The sequence below is a fragment of the Carcharhinus amblyrhynchos genome, chromosome 11, assembly GCF_965287045.1.
Source record: "Carcharhinus amblyrhynchos chromosome 11, sCarAmb.v2.hapA, whole genome shotgun sequence".
NCBI classification, from domain to species: Eukaryota; Metazoa; Chordata; class Chondrichthyes; order Carcharhiniformes; family Carcharhinidae; genus Carcharhinus; species Carcharhinus amblyrhynchos.
This window is the reverse complement of record NC_137334.1, coordinates 65,867,937-65,887,425: the sequence shown is the minus strand read 5'-3', so window position 1 is coordinate 65,887,425 and position 19,489 is coordinate 65,867,937. Positions and strand designations below refer to the sequence as shown.

Here is a 19,489-nt window from a genome sequence, read left to right as displayed (position 1 = left end):
AGTACCCATTTCTCAAAGACTCTAGGTGTCTCCTCTGTTTCAGGGCTAAGCATCTTTTCTATTGCCACCTCCTACCCTAGCAGGTGTCAAGTGTGTATTTTATCATGGGACTCCAAGAGTCGACCAATAAATCAGTCTGACGTTCCATCCGATCGCTACAAATAATAAAGATGCTCTCCAAACTATCGCCAAACCTGAGAATTATTCCTCATAATTGCAAAATCTTACATATGATCCAGTAATAAATCTTTATATACCTACCTCCATGCTGTCACTTGTTGCCTACAATTTTGTGAATCATGTCCTTTGCAACGAGCTATAAATTAAATTTAAATGTAACCTAAATAATTTTTTATGAAGAGTGGCTAAATTGCAGAATTTACTACTTTTAAGCATGTATAATAGTTTCAGGCAAGAAATAAGGATGGAATTTCTCCAGCTATTAGGTGAACCTGAATATGTTACGTTGTACACAACTCTGCATTATTAAATTATGTGCTCTGTCACCAGAAGCGATGTCATAGGGTAACGGGTAAAATACTAAATGTCTTGGATGTAGCATGAATGTTCTGTACATTTAGGATATTATATACTTGCAAGTACAACAAAGTATGTTGATTACCTGCTGACCTCAACACCTCTTAGAGTTGGTCACTAATAGACTAGATAACTGTTATTTTTTTTAAATTGGCTTCCGTTCAGAGTTCCATTCATAAGGACATACTACATAAAACTATCAAGATGCAGCCATTTTTTCAGTGAAGCACAACTTCTGACATTCAAAATTGACTTGATTAGTGTGTTCAGTAGTTGGGCAGATCCTCCTTTGAAATGTGTTTGTAAACAATCCATAGATTTAAAATTTATTGCAAGTGCAGTATTTCTGATCTGTTGGGGTCAATTTTTATGCACTAACCTGAATGCAGGAAGGAAAAAAAAATGAATTTTTTGCTGCTAAAAGCAAATGGACCACCACTCAGGAGAATACCATTCTGATCTTGCTCTCTTAACCATTTCCAACATTTAATTTTTTAACTGCTGATTGAGAAGAATTTGATTGTTAAAATGAATCTGAATTGGAAGTGAATATTTGACATCCCCAGCTACTAGCTATGTGCTAACTCAACAGCGAGAGGTGATTGATGTGAAAAGCTGTTCTATCTCAGAGTTTCATTACTGATTGTCAAAAGCTACTTACATCAAGGTGGACATTGCATTTTTTTTAACCATTTGTGGCATGTGTCTTGTTACTGGTAAGGCCAGCGTTTGACACCAAGTTTCAATGCCCTCAAACGTGGCGGTGAGCCACCACCTTGAACCATTGCAGGAAACATGGTGGAAATATTTCTACAGTGCTGTTGAGTTTTAGGATTTTGACCCAGTGAGGCTGGTATATTTCCAAGTCAGGATAGTGTGACTTGGAGGTGGAGGCTTTCCCATGCTCCTGCTACCTTTGTCCTCCTTGGTAGTAGACGTCATGGATTATGGCAGTGTTATTCAAGAAACCTTAGCAAGTTGCTGCAGTGAATTATTAGCGATAGTTACTGTAACCTTGGTCCACAAATGGTGAATGGGGCACCAATTAAGTGGACTGCTTTGTCCTGTATCATTGAGTTCCTTCAATGTTGGAGCTGCACACTTACAAGAAAGTAGAGATTGTTCCATTACGTTCCATTTTGTCCTTATATAGTTTCCAACATTGAAATAATTTAGTCCTCCCATAGGGTATCTCAATTACGACATTTAAAAAAAAGTTAAAACAAGTTTCAATTAATTGGGGAGTATATTTCTGAAGATTGCTGTATTGTTAATGAAATGTCAGGATTTTTTTGGCAGAAAAGAACAAAAATCACTGACAATGAAATTGTTTGACTTGTTTAACTTGCATCAATCCTTTATTTAAAAAAAAGACGGATTCCGCTCACTTTGCTGAAGGTTTTAAATGGCTGCTCAGAGACACATTGGCTTCCAACTGCAGCTCTTTCAATGCACTGTAGAGTTAAATTATCAGTATGAACTTGTGCTTTGAGCTTAGAAAGCTGATTTACCTGTCCATTAGCTTTAAATGGATGTTCCTTAACAATATTTTATATGCATTCAGCCTGGCATGATAACAGGTTATAATCTTTCTAAGTACTGCCACGTTTTAAAATAAACTGACGTGTGTATGAAAATGTAAATAAGCGTTATATACAGAAATTGATATCAAAGATGTGATCCCATTGTCTAGCTTTATCAAGGTTTTACCAAATGGAAAAAAGCCTATTGTATCGGTGATGGCTCTTCACATCATGCCTTTTTTTTCCGGAGATGTGCAAATTTTTCCTTTGAGTACGTGGCCTCTTTATTTTTAAATTACTATTGTGTCTTCCAGACGTTGACAAAACTACCACTGCCTTGCTGATTATTTTGTCAATTATGTTCAGTCTGTCGTCTGGTTATCAATCCTCTTGCCTGTACAGTTTATCCCTATCTACTTAATCAAAACACAGCTTTTTATAATTAACAGTGTTGAAAATACTGAAAATACAGATCAGGCAACATTTTGTGGAGAGAAAAACAATTAATATTTCAAGTTGAATTTGACTCTTAACTGAAGTAAAGCCATATTTGACTTGAAATCTTAAGTGTGAAATCATGAAACCCAAGGAGACCAATGACTGGAGAATCTGATGCATGCCCTTCCACCTGAATGCTTGTTTCTCTAGCTGATGCTGTGGAGGCCATAGAGATGCTCTGGGATTTTACATTGCAGCATGAAAACACCAAACACATGTTTGACTGTGCTGATGACTGGTGGACTCTGTCACGGGTGTCTGAAGAAAACATGCTCTGTAGTAAAAGATTGGAGTTTTTTCAGACTTAATTCCTGAAGTTTTTCAATGCAAAGTCTTTGACAAGGTTGGGCTATTGTAAGGTGTTTATTAAATGCAGACTTTTTCACATTTGCAGCTTTATAGTGTTTTTTTCATTTGACATTTGAGTCTGTTGATTTTGACATCAATCACATTTGTAGGCACATTTTGGGTTACATGAATATGCGTTCATGTGAGAATGGGAGCTTGGCTATCACAGATCTTTGCTTTGCACAAACTTGTGGGCAGATCTGTTGGGATTGGATTACTCAGGATTTTATTAGCCTTTGCCTGTCCCTAATATTCTATGATTAAGGATACAGTAAGAGAGTAACGGTTGTTTTTGGGCTACCCAACTCACGACACACTTGAAAACCGGGTTTAATCATTAAACAACGATTGTACTTTTAAAAAGTGGATGGAACTATGAAATTAGTTGTATTAGAATTGGTGGAAGAAAAACGCATAAGAACATAAGAACTAGGAGCAGGAGTAGGCCATCTGGCCCCTCAAGCCTGCTCCGCCACTCAATAAGATAATGGCCGATCTTTTTGTGGACTGTGCTCCACTTACCCGCGTGCTCACCATAACCCTTAATTCATTTACTATTAAAAAATGTATCTATCCTTGCCTTAAAAACGTTCAATGAGGTAGCCTCGACTGCTTCACTGGGCAGGGAATTCCACAGATTCACAACCTTTTGTGTGAAGAAGTTCCTCCTCAACTCAATCCTAAATCTGCTTCCCCTTATTTTAAGGCTATGCCCCCTAGTTCTAATTTGACCTGCCAGTGGGAACAACTCCCCTGCTTCTAGCTTGTCTATTCTCTTCATAATCTTATATGTTTCTATAAAATCTCCCCTTATGAGTTCAGAAGAATATAGTCCCAGTCTACTCAGTCTCTCCTCATAAGCCAACCCCCTGAACTCTGGAGTCAACCTAGTGAATCTCCTCTGCACCCCATCCAATGCCAGTATATATTTCCTCAAGTAAGGAGACCAAAACTGCACACAGTAATCTAGGTGTGGCCTCACCAGCACCTTATACAGCTGCAACATAATCTCACTCTTTTTAAACTCCATCCCTCTAGCAATGAAGGTCAAAATTCCATTTGCCTTATTAATTACCTGCTGCACCTGCAAACCAACTCTGAGATTCCTGCACAAGGACACCCAGGTCCCTCTGCACAGCAGCATGCTGCAATTTTTTACCATTTAAATAATAGTCCATTTTGCTGTTATTCCTACCAAAATGGATGACCTCATATTTACCAACATTGTACTCCATCTGCCAGACCCTCTGCACACTTTGCTCTTCCATTCATTTTAATGTCATCTGCGAATTTTGACACACTAGACTTGGCCCCCAACTCCAAATCATCTACATAAATCATAAACAATTGCAGTCCCAACACTGATCCTTGAGGCATTCCACTAGTCTCTGATTGCCAACCAGAAAAAACACCCATTTACTCCCACTCTTTGCTTTCTGTTGGCATGAAGAGAGGATTGGTCAACTATTACCATAACAGCATTTGGCCAGAAATCTGAGTTAAATAGCCACTTACAATTCAAAAGTCCTACTGTAAGTTCAGTCTTTTTCATTAGCAAGTTTAACTTTATGCTGTACATGATCATGCCACAAACTATTTGAGAAGTCATGATGTAGGCTTACAAGAATTTCTGAGTAGGCCACAAGATGTACTGACTCATGTGAAATATCACACCCATATTTCCTTTCCAGTGCAGCTACTTCAGAGGAGCAAAAATGTTGATTTCTTGGACAATGGAAACTGCTACAAGAACTACCGTTGTCTGACTGTATTTACAAGCTTTGTGTGAGCTTTAAATTCAGAATCTAAACTGAATTTAAACAAAAATAATGTTCTTGATAATTATCAACTAGTTCATCTGCAAAACAAAGGGTCTGTGACCTAAAATTGTGCTACAGACTGTTATTGCCTCGGCTAGAGAATATTCCTAGAAACCGATACAGTTCAGTGAAGTACAAAGAACTGAAGTAAAGTCGATTCATACTTAGTCTTTGGAAATTCTGTCCCACAGTATTAAGTTTCACAAATGCTTCAGTGCACCTGCTACACATTAGAATTAGGATTAAAGCATGTTCATTTATTTGGGGTGCTAATTATTAAAATTTATCATCAGCTCAGACTCTTCCATTACACACAAGGGAATTCATTTTACATGAATATTCTACCAGACAGATGTAGAATGTTTAGTGTTAATGTTTCAGGTTAAGCTTTCTAGTGGTCAATCTGGAGAAATTGTGCTGATAGACTTTGGGCAATTTGTACCCATAAATTGCAGGCATGCTCCACTTGACCAATCTAACTGGATCTCCTATAATTTTGCAACCCCTAATTTTGTTGTCTCTGCAGAACATTCACTAGCATCACATTGATATTGGAGTGAAAAAATCTAATTTCACATGTCGCTACTTTATTAAAATTAAAGTAACTTTATATTTAACAACATTTCCTTTCTGCATCTCTAATGAGAACTGATAAGCTGATATTTGCCTCTGAGGAACTGGATGTCTGAAAGGGGACAATTTTAAATCCTACATCCTAATTTCTCTCTCTAGTTTTAAAATGTAAACATTTTCAACTTTCAAAAAGGCATTGCTGACTGTTTGCGGAGCACTCGACACCCTCTGGTTTATTGGTTGAATGGCTGTTATTTCCAAAGCCTGTGCAACAGTACCTACAAGTTATTTATTTATAGGGGTTGAGGAGGCAGGGAAACTCCAGCCAAGCCCAGTTCTGTTTTCAGTACTAGTTCATTTCTCTGTATCTCCAGCTGAAGGATACTGAGGCTAATTGTTGTATAATTTCTGTCTTAACTGAGATTGATGTGGAGTTGCTGGTATTGAACTGGGGTAGGCACAGTAAATAGTCTCTCAACACCAGATTAAAGCCCAACATGTTTATTTGGAAGCATGAGCTTTTGGAGCATTGCCCCTTCGTCAGGTGAATCTCACCCGATGAAGGGCCAACGCTCCGAAAGCTCATATTACCAATTTAACCTGGTGTTGTGAGACTATTTACTGTTAACTGAGATTGGTGATACAACCTGGAAGTTACATGCATTAATGGTTATGCCTGAAGTGCTTGAACAATAGTTATGAAGAAACTTGGATTAACATAGCGAAATAACAGGATATTTTGTGCCCAATGTATTATTTTGTTCTGCAGCCACGATTGTGCAAGTTTTGGCTTGTAGCAAGACTCCACAAAAACGCAACAAAATGAATAACAAGCTAAATCTGTTTTCATTGACCTTCTCATTTGAGGGAGGAGTATTGGCAAGGAGAACCTTGCGCATCTGCCATAACAAGAAAACACAGCCTTTATTTAACAATTCATCTGGAGGATGATATCTCCTGTGTAACACTCTTGGTATTATACCATTGACTTCAATTGTGTTCAGGTATTTGGTACAATCGTGATATAACATGATAGAAATATGACATTACTGCATTTTCTCGCTGAGTAGCACAGACTGTGTAAATAAAGATGTTGGGGGATAAGTTGGAATTATTTGTCATTTATAATGTAGCTTTAGCAAGCTTCATGCAATATCTTCATTTGGCTCGATGTCTATCATGACAGAAAACTGTAATAATTAAGGTTTACCTAATGCAAAACTAACCAGTAAACTTAATTTTTTTCATTACCAAATATCTGGTAATTATTATATGGTGGTTAGCCCTGCTGCGCCTCAGCGCCAGGGACCTAGGTTCAATTCCAGCCTCAGGTTATTGTCTCTCTGGACTTTGTCTCATGTCTGCGTGGGTTTCCTCTGGGTGCACCAGTTTCCTCCCACAGTCCAAAGATGTGCAGGTTAGGTTGATTAGCCGTACTAAATTGACCCTAGTGTTGGGGGATGAGCAGGGAAAATAATAAGTGGGGTTGCGGCAATAGGGCCTGGGTGAGATTGAGGTTGGTGCAGATTCAATGGGATGAATGGTCTCCTATGGTCTAGGGATTCTATGAATTATACTCTCTTTTCTTTCAGAAATAGCTGCTGCTTAGTTTTTTTGAACATTTTTAAACTTTACTGAATACCTTTCTGTCAGAGCACTGAGCTTAAATGACCTTGAAACAAATACCTCTCAAAGTTTGCACACGACTTAGGCCTGTAACGTGAATAGAAATGAAGCTGCTTTCATTTATAACTGCTGTATATAATGAAAGTTGACTCTTAGACTGTCGGCTGCTTCAGGTGGAATTGTCCTGTGCTGACCAGTTTAATTTCCAGCACGTGTCATGACAGTGACAATAATTATTTTAATAAAACTGTTTTAACAGTATTTCTGTGATATCCCAAAACTACTACATTTTTAAAATTATTTATCCTAACATTGCCACTTTTCCCATTCACTTCTGGTCCATTTTGTACTCTTTTTCTACCTACAATGATGGAGCCTGCCTTTTCTAACCTCTTGTGTTCTCAAGTTTAAATCTTGGTTTTGCTAACTTGCTGCCACTCTCTATTTTTGAAGAAAATAATTAAAATATTGCAATTAGATGAAGGCAGACTTCAGTGGTTGCTTTTGTACTCTTCAGAAAAAGAACAATGTAATCTAATTAACATGACTGTGTCATAATTGCAATGAGATGAATCTTTGCTAAATCCAGAGTGGTTGCAGTTACACTTTTGTATTATGTTCATTGTTCAGAGCTTTAAATCCAGCCATCTGAGGGGTAGAGTGCCAGTGCTCCCTGACTTAATTAAATATACTCTTTCTCCTTTGCTGATGTCAAATAATCCATGGGCTGATGAACTTAATTTGCTGCTCACCAAAATTGAAAAGTAGAAAGGAAGACCTGGACTGGAAACCAATGTTGCACTTGTTGCAATATGTGCATTTAGTTAAAATAATTCTTTGAATTCTTTAGATGGGTGGGGCTAGGTTGCTATGTTACTTTGTAGGTGTGTCAGAGTTCAAGTCAAACATGATGTCTTAACTTTTAAATGTCCACCGCGAAAGAAGACCAATGTATCGTATATTTAAACCTTAAGTTATCTATATTTGTTTGTCTATTTAAAAATAATTCAGCATTCAGCTGAAGAAATTATTCACTCCTAATTTGTAACCTTTGATAATTTTCCATTGGTGTTGTGTTTTTCTAAGCATCTATTTTTCAATGCTTAATCGCAAATAACTGAAGGGATTTATTGGGAGGTGGTTCTGATGCCCTCTTTACATTACAGCCCTGTTGCTGATAGAGTGGAGAACAGTCTCGAGTGGCTTTCAAAGGCTCTCCTAAAAGTAGTAGTGCACTTTATGGCAAATGCAAGCAGTCAGTATTTTTTCTGCTCATAGACGGTCTTTGGGCACAACTTTGCTCATTTGGGGCTAGAATTATATTTTTGCAATGCAGCCCTAACAGACCACCATCAGTCAACAGATTTGGTGCACAGCCAAAACGATAATCAATCGCTTAAACCACATGTAGAATATTGCACGCTTGTTATCATTTCCCTGCTGCAGAGTCCACTTATCTGAGTAGGAAAATAGGTTTAAGCCTGGGGATCAGTAACTCCGTAACTAATACCTTTTTTCCCATATGTCTATCTTGGGTTAACAAAAATCCATGAACCTCCATTTTAAATTTACAGCTGATCTACCACCAGAGATGAGGAGGCTTTGTCAGTGGGAGGTCATGTCGGACAAATCTGTTAGAGTTCTTTGAGGTGGTAACAAGGAAATTAGATAAAGGAGAGCCAGTGGACATGATTTATTTAGATTTCCAGAAGGCCTTTGACAAGGTGCCGCATCGGAAACTTAAGTAAGTTAAGTGCCCATGGTGTTACAGGTAAGATCTTGGCATGGGTAGAGAATTGGTTGACTGGTAGAAGGCAGAGAGTGGGGATAAAGGGGTCTTCCTCAGGATGGCAGTTGGTGAATGTGGTGTGCCTCAAGGGTCAGTGCTGGCACCACAGCTTTTCACAATATATATTAACAATTTGGAGGCAGGAACTAAAAACACTGTTGCTAAGTTTGCAGATGATACAAAGTTATGTAGAGGGACAGGTAGTGTTGAGGAAGCAGAGGGATTGCAGAAGGACTTGGACAGATTAGGAGAGTGGCTAAAGAAGTGGCAGATGGAATACAATGTGGAAAAGTGAGATTATGCTCCTTGGAAGTAGGAATGGAGGCATAAGCATTTGCTCATTTAGAAAATAGTCTAGAAAATCAGAAACACAAAGGAACTTAGGAGTCATTGTTCAAGACTCTTTTAAGATAAGATGCAGGACTGGGCGGAGAAGTGGCAGATGGACTTCAACACGGATAAATGCGTAGTCGTCCATTTTGGCAGAACCAACAGGATGAACGAGTACACTATCAAGGACAGGAGTCTTAGTAGTGTTGAAGAGCAGAAGGATCTTGGGGTCCGGGTCCACAGGACTCTTAAATCGGCCTCGCAGGTGGAGGAGGTGGTCAAGAAGGCGTATGGTGTACTGGCCTTCATTAATCGAGGGATTGAGTTTAGGAGTCGGGAGGTAATGCTGCAACTTTATAAGACCCTTGTCAGGCCTCATTTGGAGTACTGTGCGCAGTTCTGGTCGCCTCACTATAGGAAAGACGTAGAAGCTATTGAAAGGGTACAGAGGAGATTTACAAGGATGTTGCCTGGACTGGGACGCATGCCTTGTGAAGTTAGGTTGAGGGAGCTGGGTCTCTTTTCCCTGGAGAGACGAAGGTTGAGAGGCGACCTGATAGAAGTTTATAAAATGTTGAGAGGAATAGATAGGGTGGATTCTCAGAGGCCATTTCCCCGGGTTGAAACGGTCGCTACGAGAGGACACAGATTGAAGGTGCGAGGAGGCAAGTACAGAAGTGATGTTAGGGGTAAGTTTTTCACTCAGAGGGTGGTGAATGAATGGAATCGGCTGCCATCAGTGGTGGTGGAGGCGAACTCGCTGGGGTCTTTTAAAAGACTTCTGGATGAGTATATGGGGTTTTATGGGATTGGGGGTTATAGATAGGTCTATAGATTGGTAGGTGTTGATGTGATCGGCGCAACTCGTGGGCCGAAGGGCCTGTTTGTGCTGTAGTGTTCTATGTTCTATTAACATGCAGTCTCATTCAGCAGTTAGGGAGGCAAATGCAGTGTTATCATTCATGTCGAGAGGGCTAGAATACAAGAGTAGGGATGTACTTCTGAGACTGTATAAGGCTCTGGCCAGACCTCATTTGGAGTATTATGAGCAGTTTTGGACCCCTATCTGAGCAAGGATGTGCTGGCCTTGGAAAGGGTCCAGAGGAGGGTCATAAGAATGATCCCTGGAATGAAGAGCTTGTATGAGGCATGGTTGTGGACTCTGGGTCTGTTTTCATTGGTGTTTAGAAGAATGAGGGGGGGATATTATTGAAGGTAACAGAATACTGCGAGATCTGAATAGAGTGGACCTGGAGAGGATATTTCCACTAGTAGGATAAACTAGAACAAAAGGGGACGACCTTAGGCTAAAGGGACGATCCTTTAAAACAGATGAGCAGGAATTTATTCAGCCAGAGAGTAGTGAATCTGTGGAACTCTTTGCCACTGAAGGCTGTGGAGGTCAGGTCACTTGAGTGTCTGAGAGAGAGATAGGTTCCTGATTAATAAAGGGATCAGGGTTATGGGGAAAAGTCAGAAAAATGGGGATGAGAAAAAATATCAGCCATGATTGAATGGTAGAGCAGACTCAAAGGGCCAAATTCTGCTCCTCTGTCTTATAGTCTGTAGTTCAAGTTTGCAGAAGAGTTCAAGTTTCTGCCACCCTTTTGTGTGTTAATATTTCCTAACTATATCCTTGCAAGATCTGATTCTAATTTTTACGGAAGTGCACCACCTGTCATTGACTCCCCATCTAGTTTCTATCCATCTCCCCTGTTTGTTTCCCTTTCAGATAGTTTCTGAAATCCCTCCTTGTAACTTAACCCTTGGAGTCCAGATATTGTTCTGGTAAACTTATGCTACCAGTAAAGTGTGATACCGAAAACTGCTCTGTATTCCAGATAAGGCCTGATGAGAATTTTGTATAGCTAAATCATAACATGAAAGCAAGCATTCCTTTAACCTTTTGACTATTTTTTGTGCCTGTTCATGACATTTTGATGATCTGTACACCTGGACCCCAAGTCTCTTTATCTCCATTGTTTTTTAATCCTTACCCATTTAGAAAGTATCCTTTTAGCTCCATTTTAGGCTCGAAGTGAATGACCTTAGATTTTTTTGTCTTTAAAATCCATTTGCCAATATTGCCCATTCACTTAGGATTAATAGACCCTCAAGGTATTAATATTGATTATATAAGAGTGTCATGGATCCAAAAGCCCTTGCATTCTGTCAACTTATTTTCAGTCTCAGAATTTCCAATTTATGATTAACTCTTTCAATATTAATTTTTCCTCATTTTCCTTTATTTTTCTTCCTTGCTTCACTGCCGCCTAAAGAGATTGGTTAATTTCCTGAGATAATCCATGGACCCACTCACCGTCTATTATTTATCTCTTGCACCCATTTATGTGAAGTTGAGCAATAAATGTTAGTCTGTGGAGCCATGCGCATCATCTTCAGGAGAAGTAGTTTAAGCATGTTCTAACGGACCAATGGTTTTGTATTAGACTTGCATGATGTGAATGACCCTAGAACAGAGTTCTTTTAAAGTCATGGAATCCATCATCTTCAGCTTACATGTACGAGTACTGAGGGTTTCCAACTAATCAGGAGCAAAATCCTCGTAATTTATTCCAACTAAAACATCCATAATAGTTAAATGTTGCAACGTACCATCCTTTTCAAGGTGTATTCAGTCCCTGTGGCAGTACTTTGTGAATTATTATAGAAATGGCTTCGCTCTATATGTAAATCATTTAAGTGTGAAATTATAATCCATTTTAGTTATTCAGAAGTTGAATTTGTGCTGTTTCATTTGAGTATGTGATTCATAATTGTGACTAGTTAATTGTTGACTTCAGATGTATGATATAGGTGTATGATCATTGGCCCGATGGACTTCAAGTATCAGTGCCTAAATGTATGTGAATGGAGAAGAAAAGTGGTCAGACAAGTCATCTAGTTATTCAGTTACTGTATAAAAAACCTTGAACTTTGGTAGGAGAAGATATTTATTGTAAATTGTCTAAAAGTTATAACTATGACCAATTTTTGTTTTTCTTCTCCCCTTCACCATATTGAAAAGCAAAGTTGAACATGGTTTCAAACCATAATTATAGTACTTTGTGTGAGTAATGATTTTAATATTAAAAGATAACATTTGATTTGAAGAACAGGTCATTCCACTTCTGTAAAGAGAAAAGGGCAGGTTATTAATGTTTAAAAATCTTCTTTCCAGCATTTACAAATTTAATTTTTGTTCATGCTAGTGACTGCTAACATCACATGCAATAGTTTTCAAAAGCTAAGATTTTCATTTTTCCTCCATGTCAGAGCATGTTAATGCTAGTATAATACTTGTAATACACATTACTATTCTGATTGCAGTTTAGACCAGTTTTATTTTTCTATGATTTATTTTAAAGTAGCATTTCTCTTTCTAAAGACCCAAATGGAATATTAATGCCAGGTATGCGAGTTTGAAAACTGCACTCCAAGCAGGCTCAGAGCTGTATTTGAATAGATTTTCAAGGAGATTTCTAATTAGTGCTGTATATTTCTGGCTTCTTAAGTACAAGGTTTATATATACATCTGGGGCATCTTTATACAGAATGTAAATTTAAAATTGTGGATATCATTGAAACATTGAATTTGGCAAGTGACAATGATTGTGATTGTTTTGTATATTTTCCTTTGCATAACTAATCACAATTTATTGAATTGTTTTTCTCCACTATACCCGAAGGCATTGCCATCAAGGAGTCTGCAAAAGTTGGTGACCAAGCACAAAGGAGGGTGATGAAAGGGGTTGATGACTTGGATTTCTTCATAGGTGATGAAGCAATAGATAAACCTACTTATTCAACAAAGGCAAGTTTAATAGCTATTATGTGCCCACATGTATGTCATAAGTATAGTATTCCAATTAAGAGAAAATAAATCCAGATTGCAATTCCACTAACTACAGTAATCTAATTGCAAGCAATATATCTGGCTTGCAATGTGTGCAGAAATGTATCTACATACAGACTTGCATGAATATAGCATGCACCTCAAAACTTTATATCCTTTCCCATTGAAAGCTAGTTTGGGTTCCCTTTCTATTTTCTGGTAGGGCATTTTGTAGCCGAACAATTTATTCTTTTATTCTCTTGGTCACTTGTCTTCAGTTTATGGTGTTTAGTAGGTTATCAATTTCTATGGCACAGTTTGGTGTAAGATCAAACTCTCTCTAACTCAAAACACTGCCTAGACCCAATCTCAAATTAGCATCCTTTACTATATCTCTTTGGGATTTTTGCTTTTCGTTACCCAAGTCAACCACTTTTCAGTCAGTCTTGAGCAGCATTGCTAAAATTGTACTGTGGTGCCATATGCAGTCACCTAGAACAAGTACACCTAAATATTTTTTCCTAGGCCACTTATGGACAAGACTAACTCAATAGTTTGAATTTGAGTGTGGGTTCTAGAGCTGAAAGCATTGCCTAATTGGCCATGTTGCCCAATTCCTTGTATGAAGAAGAAATACGGAACCAACATTGCAATCTTCCCTTTTGTTGTAAAATCAGGTAATAATTTACCAGTAATCAGTTGTGGAATAACAGTTGTTCATTCTTTACTATTAATCACATTATAAATAACCTAGTTTTGCTATATTATCTTCCTGTAGCAGGGGACCTGACTCTTTGTATGGTATCCTTTACAAACACTATTATGGTGGGAGAATAACTGGTATATTAGAATGATAACATTTTGAGCGTTTTGATGGTATTACTGTACTTGCAAGTGAAGTATTCTGCACATCTCACTATTAGTCATGTCTCATGATCAATCCAATATTAATCATATCACCCTACAGTCCAAACAAGCCAGATGACTCATTGAGCCTACACTGACAACAATCCCACCCAGGCCCCATCCCTGCAACCCCATGTATCCACACTGCTAGTCCCCCCCCTGACACGAAGAGGCAATTTATCATGGCCAGTCAACCTAACCCACGCATCTTTGGAGTAGAGAAGAAAACTGGAGCACCTGGAGGAAACCCACACAGACACGGGGACAACTTGCAAACTCCACACGGGCAGTTAGCCATATTAAAATTGTGCTGATTTGTGGAAATTATACAGATGATCATGGTCAATTTTATCTCTTGTGACTGAAATGGCAGCAGTGCTAGAATATATCTAGGTTGAGAAAAATTACATTTCAAGTCTAAATTTGGTGCAACCTATTTGCACAATCAGTAATACAATGAGAAAGGCTATTTACGGAGGAGATGTGGAATGCATTTAGGCTTGCTTAAACCAGTTTATTTGAATACATTAAAGGGTCATATCTTAGTGTAATGGTTCGCTTAGCTGACTGCTTCAAAAAGAAACAGATCACATTCGCTCGATTATTTCTTCAATTAAACTTGAAATGTTGCCCTTGGATACCTAACCTTTTTATCGACGTATAGTAGTTGAGCTTTACTATAGTACCTAGTTGAGGCATTCGTTATGGAGAAAACAGAAAATTGATGTGCAATTGTATTCTCCGCAACAGTGGCCTATTCGCCATGGTATAGTTGAAGACTGGGATCTCATGGAGAGATTTATGGAACAAGTCATTTTTAAATACCTTCGAGCAGAGCCAGAGGATCATTACTTCCTTTTGGTAAGTAATGCTGCATCCCTTGTATGCGAATAGTAACTTCAAATATAAAACTTAATTGGTACAAGATATTGTATATGAAGTTTTTGGTAGGAAGAATGAAGTGAGACAACATCTTGTTTAATCATTCAGTTGAAGGACCATTGTTGCAGTTGGTACTGGGTGAAGGCCATGAAGGCATGTTCTCAGCCAAGCAGATTTAAAGCGATAGGAAATAATTTTGCGTTTATTTATTAGAACTTTTACTCACGGAGAAGGTCATGAAGAAAATGACACTCTAGTAATAGAAAAAACTAGATGGCTTTTTGAACTGCATATTAACACTGAGGTAAGCCTGAAGGTCTGCAAGTATGATTCCTGGATTAAACAATTAGCTCGTTTGTAATAGACTTGATGTATAATAATCTTGAATTGTGTTTATCCTGGAGGTTAGAATCCTGCAGTCCGTCCGTAGACATTTCTAAACAGCGATGAGGCAAATTTAATAATCTTGATGGTCTTCTAACTTAATTTACCGAGTTGTTGTTGAGATATCATCAAAAACAGATATCACGAGAAACAGCCTTTTGTAGTCAAGCACGGAAGTAAATTGCTGTAATGTGCTTTAAATTGTGTGCATGCAGTTTCATTGAATCATGAATCAAAGAATGGGTACAGCACAGGTGGTCATTCAGCATATCAGCTCCCTGCAGGAGCAACAGACCTAATCCCATTGCCTCACCTTTCTCCACAGCTGTACTATTTCTTTTCTCTTTGTACAAATATAGTTTGCTTTTGAAGGCCTTAAGTGAAACTCGCTCAGTGCATTTTATCACTGTAACTCACTGCATAAGAAGTTTTTATCTTCAGTTGCCTTTACTGCTTTTACCAATCACCTTAAATTGGTGCCCTCCAAATTTTGAACACAATTAAATTTCCTCTAAGAACAGCATCCATTTAACTGAAGCATCTTATCCCAGAAATCTATCTTAGGAGTCTCTTCTGCACCCTCTTTAATGTTTTCACATCTTTTCTGAAGTATGCTGCTCAAAATTGGGGTCACAACTCCAGTTAAAGCTGAACCAGTGCTTTGTACAAGTTTATCACATCTTTGTTTTAGTGCTCTTCACCCTTATTTGTAAAGCCAGAATTCTAGACACTTTGTTTTTTCCCTCACAACTTCTTGATTTGTGCACTGGACCACAATTTGTTATCCTGCATCTCCTTTAGAATTGCATTCTTTATGTTGTCTCACTTCATTCTTCCTACCAAAAACTTCATGCATCACTGCAATAAATTTCATCTACTTTTCTGTCCATTCCAATATCCTCTTGTCTTTGTCCTGTTGAAGTTTAGGAGAACTGAACTGAACATCTGTTTGATCTGTAACGGCACCCATTGTTCAGTTACAGTTTTGCCTGCTTACCTTTGATTTCATTTTCACTGGGTCTGATCCATTCTTATTGAAGTTGTCCTTTCCCCAATAAATCATTTTTCTTCTGTTTAGCTGTTCTATAATTTTGCACCTCTAATTTCTCTGCATACTTGCTTCTCTATATATTTTCTCCCGGTTGGTGACCTATAGAATACACCCTGTATTATAATGGTCATCAGTCGATTCTTAATTCCAGAATTTTTATTGAATTCAAATTCCACCATCTGCCATATCTCAAGCAGCTGCAGCTGCTAATCCTGCACATGTAGTTACCAAGGGTATGAAGTGTTGTGGGATTCCCACATGTAATAAAGTGTCCACTCCATGGGTCTGAGCTGCCATGTCACACCTCTATTTGAGACTACTAAACTGATAACATAATTAAAGACTTTCCAGCTATCACAATCAACTGTTTTTCCTGTGCTGATAGCACTTCATTTTATAAAGGTTAACTGAAGTTTTTACGTAAATCATTTATCTAAAATCTCTTGAATTTTTGTTAATTAAAATCTGCTGGTTTTAGTTTTACTATCCTTTAAATCTGATGGATTAATTGAGCAATGATTTTAATTGTATGATAAATTATCAAATTGGCATTAGTTTTATTATTTGATCAAATCTAAAACAAATGTGCTGTACTTCCCTTTTTCAATCAAGTTAACACCTTGTTTGAACTATTAATTTTCATTAGTGTGCAGTAGGTCTAGAGGCAGTAAGTTTTATTAATTTATCTACGGATACACTTGGCTCAGTTGAACATTTTAATTTCTGAGCTCATTTAAATAAATACAATACATGAGCTGCAATTTGCTAAATGTCTTGAATGACTTCTTCGCCGCACCTGCGCAAGGATATTTTGGCCCTGGAGGGAGTGCAGAGGAGGTTTACTAGGCTGATACCGGAGTTGAGGGGATTGAGCTATGAGGAGAGGCTGAATAAACTAGGCTTGTACTCGTTAGAGTTTAGAAGAATGAGGGGAGATCTCATTGAGACGTATAAGATGATGAATGGGATGGATAGGATAGAGGTGGAGAGACTCTTCCCGCTCAAAAAAGACAGTAGGACTAGGGGGCACAGCCTCAAGATAAAGGGGAGGCGGTTTAGAACGGAGTTGAGGAGGAACTTCTTCACTCAAAGGGTGGTGAATCTCTGGAATTCTCTGCCCGTTGAAGTGGTGGAGGCTGCCTCGCTAAATATTTTTAAGAAGCGGGTTGATGGGTTTTTGATAAGAGAAGGGATTAAGGGTTATGGGGAGAGGGCGGGAAAGTGGAACTGAGCCACGACAGATCAGCCATGATCTTATTGAATGGCGGGGCAGGCTCGAAGGGCTAGATGGCCTACTCCTGCTCCTATTTCTTATGTTCTTATGTTCTTATGTTCAACAGACTGAACCACCATTAAATACTCCGGAAAATAGAGAATATACTGCTGAGATCATGTTTGAATCCTTCAACGTGCCCGGTCTTTACATTGCCGTACAGGTAAGCTGAAACTTTGCTTTTCTATAGCATTTCAACAATAAATTTGCTAGCTGTTCACCATACTGTGCTATTTTGGGAAAGTTCTATATACTGAAGTAACATTAGTATTATTTACTCATTTGATTCTAGTGCCTTTTTGTTTAACATTAATCAGTTATTCAGTGCAAGCATTTAACTATCTGAAAACATGTAGTGCCATAATTTGATGATTAGAACAATGACAGTTTTTATTGGTAGTGATGATGCCTACTTTGCTACTTAAGGAGCATGATGTCTGTGGTTGTAACTTTGTTTTGCTGTTCAATGAAGCACAACAGCTCAATTGAAAGCTAGCCAACCTCTCTGCCTTGGGATTTTCTTCATCTTTGGCTCAAACTTTGCATTATCCAATGTCATTTTTCATTCTAATGTGCCCAGCAACAGATGAATAATACTTGTACCTAGTTCTGATGTTTAGTGCATTGTTGCCCATCTCTACCTCTGAGGCAAATGCACAGTAAGGAGCATTTGGTTGAGGAGCACCAGGTTTATTTGTCTAAGATAAATGCACAGACTTAAGTTCAGTAGCAATAATGCTTGAACCTTGGGTTACAACCAGTTTTTTAAAAATTGCTGAGAAATTATTGAAATGCTGTACCATTCAGTAACGTCCTTAAGAATGGTTTTGGTTCCTTTACCATATTTCTTTCTGTATTCACATTCTTGTAGATACATGAAAAAGTGCTGGCATCTTTTGGTATAGTTCACTAAGTTCTGATTAATAGGCTCTTTAGTCATTGGAACGTTGTTGATGCGGGTAATGTGCAACTTTACTTAACTGATCTGAAGATTTTAGTCTTGATTTATTTTCTTAAATTTTATTTGCTATCTATATTGCAAGAGTTGCTTTGTCATTGAGATAAGCCGCTGCCTTTTTCATATATTGCAACCATTCAAAGCTTCGCTTAAACTCAAGTGTCTTTCACGTAGGAGAGCCATGCTGATGAATGTTACTTCACTGTTGCTGTGTGAAACCAAAGAAAGAGCAGTTTATCCAGCTTGGTATTTAGTTTCCTCTTTCACTGTAAGGCAACAGTTCCTCTGTTTTGCTTCTAATCTGCACTCTTCCCAATAGCATTTTTCAGTTTAATATCCCTCAACTTATTTTCCTTCTCTTAAACAAACCCAATCCCATTCCAGGCATTATCCATAAATAATAACCATTCATTTATCAACTCTATTGCTTCATAAAACAAATATTTAACTGCATTTGTTATAAGGTCTGAACTCCATGCTCTAAATTTCACTTCTTGTGTATGTCTTCCGCACTGCTGTGAATTCTCTCTCAGATCAGGAACTTGTCAAATCTATCATTCCATCTTGGTCAGAATGCATTAGCTTCCTTGGCTTTTGCTGTCAGAATAATTGAAATAAAATGATGCTTTTCCCTACCATAGTACCTAGATAACCTCCAAAAGATTGCGTGGGTTTTTCAGATATTTTAAAAATACTATATTCATTTTGCTTCATTAACGATGAAAAATTAAAGCCATATTATTCGGAAGAAGTTAGCCGATACTTGGTCTTTGTATCTTGTGTACATTTTTAACCATGTTGATGTTAATTACAATACAGTTTGTTGTAAATAACCTTTTTATTTAGGATTGAAACACAATCCTTTTAATATTTTTGGTTTGTCTTCAGGCTGTGCTTGCCTTAGCTGCCTCATGGACATCTCGACAAGTTGGAGAACGAACATTGACTGGATCGGTTATAGATAGCGGGGATGGTGTCACACACGTTATTCCAGTGGTAAGTGTTTCTCAAAGTACATCAAAGCCTCACTTAAAATCTACGAAATTGAAACAGATTGAAATTCAGTTCTTATATTTGAGCAGTTAATGTAACTGATTTTTGCTTACTACCTTTTAAACAAATTTTAATAACTTCCATGTGAAAGCCATATGGATTA

At 38.0% G+C, this 19,489-nt stretch overlaps 1 protein-coding gene across 1 annotated transcript in view; it reads left to right on the top strand.

Moving 5' to 3' along the window:
* The window catches only part of actr3 (actin related protein 3), a 59,309-nt gene that overhangs the window by 9,587 nt on the left and 30,233 nt on the right, over positions 1-19,489 (top strand). Inside the window, exons 3-6 of the mRNA XM_080199303.1 lie at positions 12,734-12,858; positions 14,536-14,646; positions 17,443-17,538; positions 19,222-19,329. Coding sequence (XP_080055429.1) covers positions 12,734-12,858; positions 14,536-14,646; positions 17,443-17,538; positions 19,222-19,329 — 440 coding nt within the window. The remainder of the gene's footprint in view (positions 1-12,733; positions 12,859-14,535; positions 14,647-17,442; positions 17,539-19,221; positions 19,330-19,489) is intronic.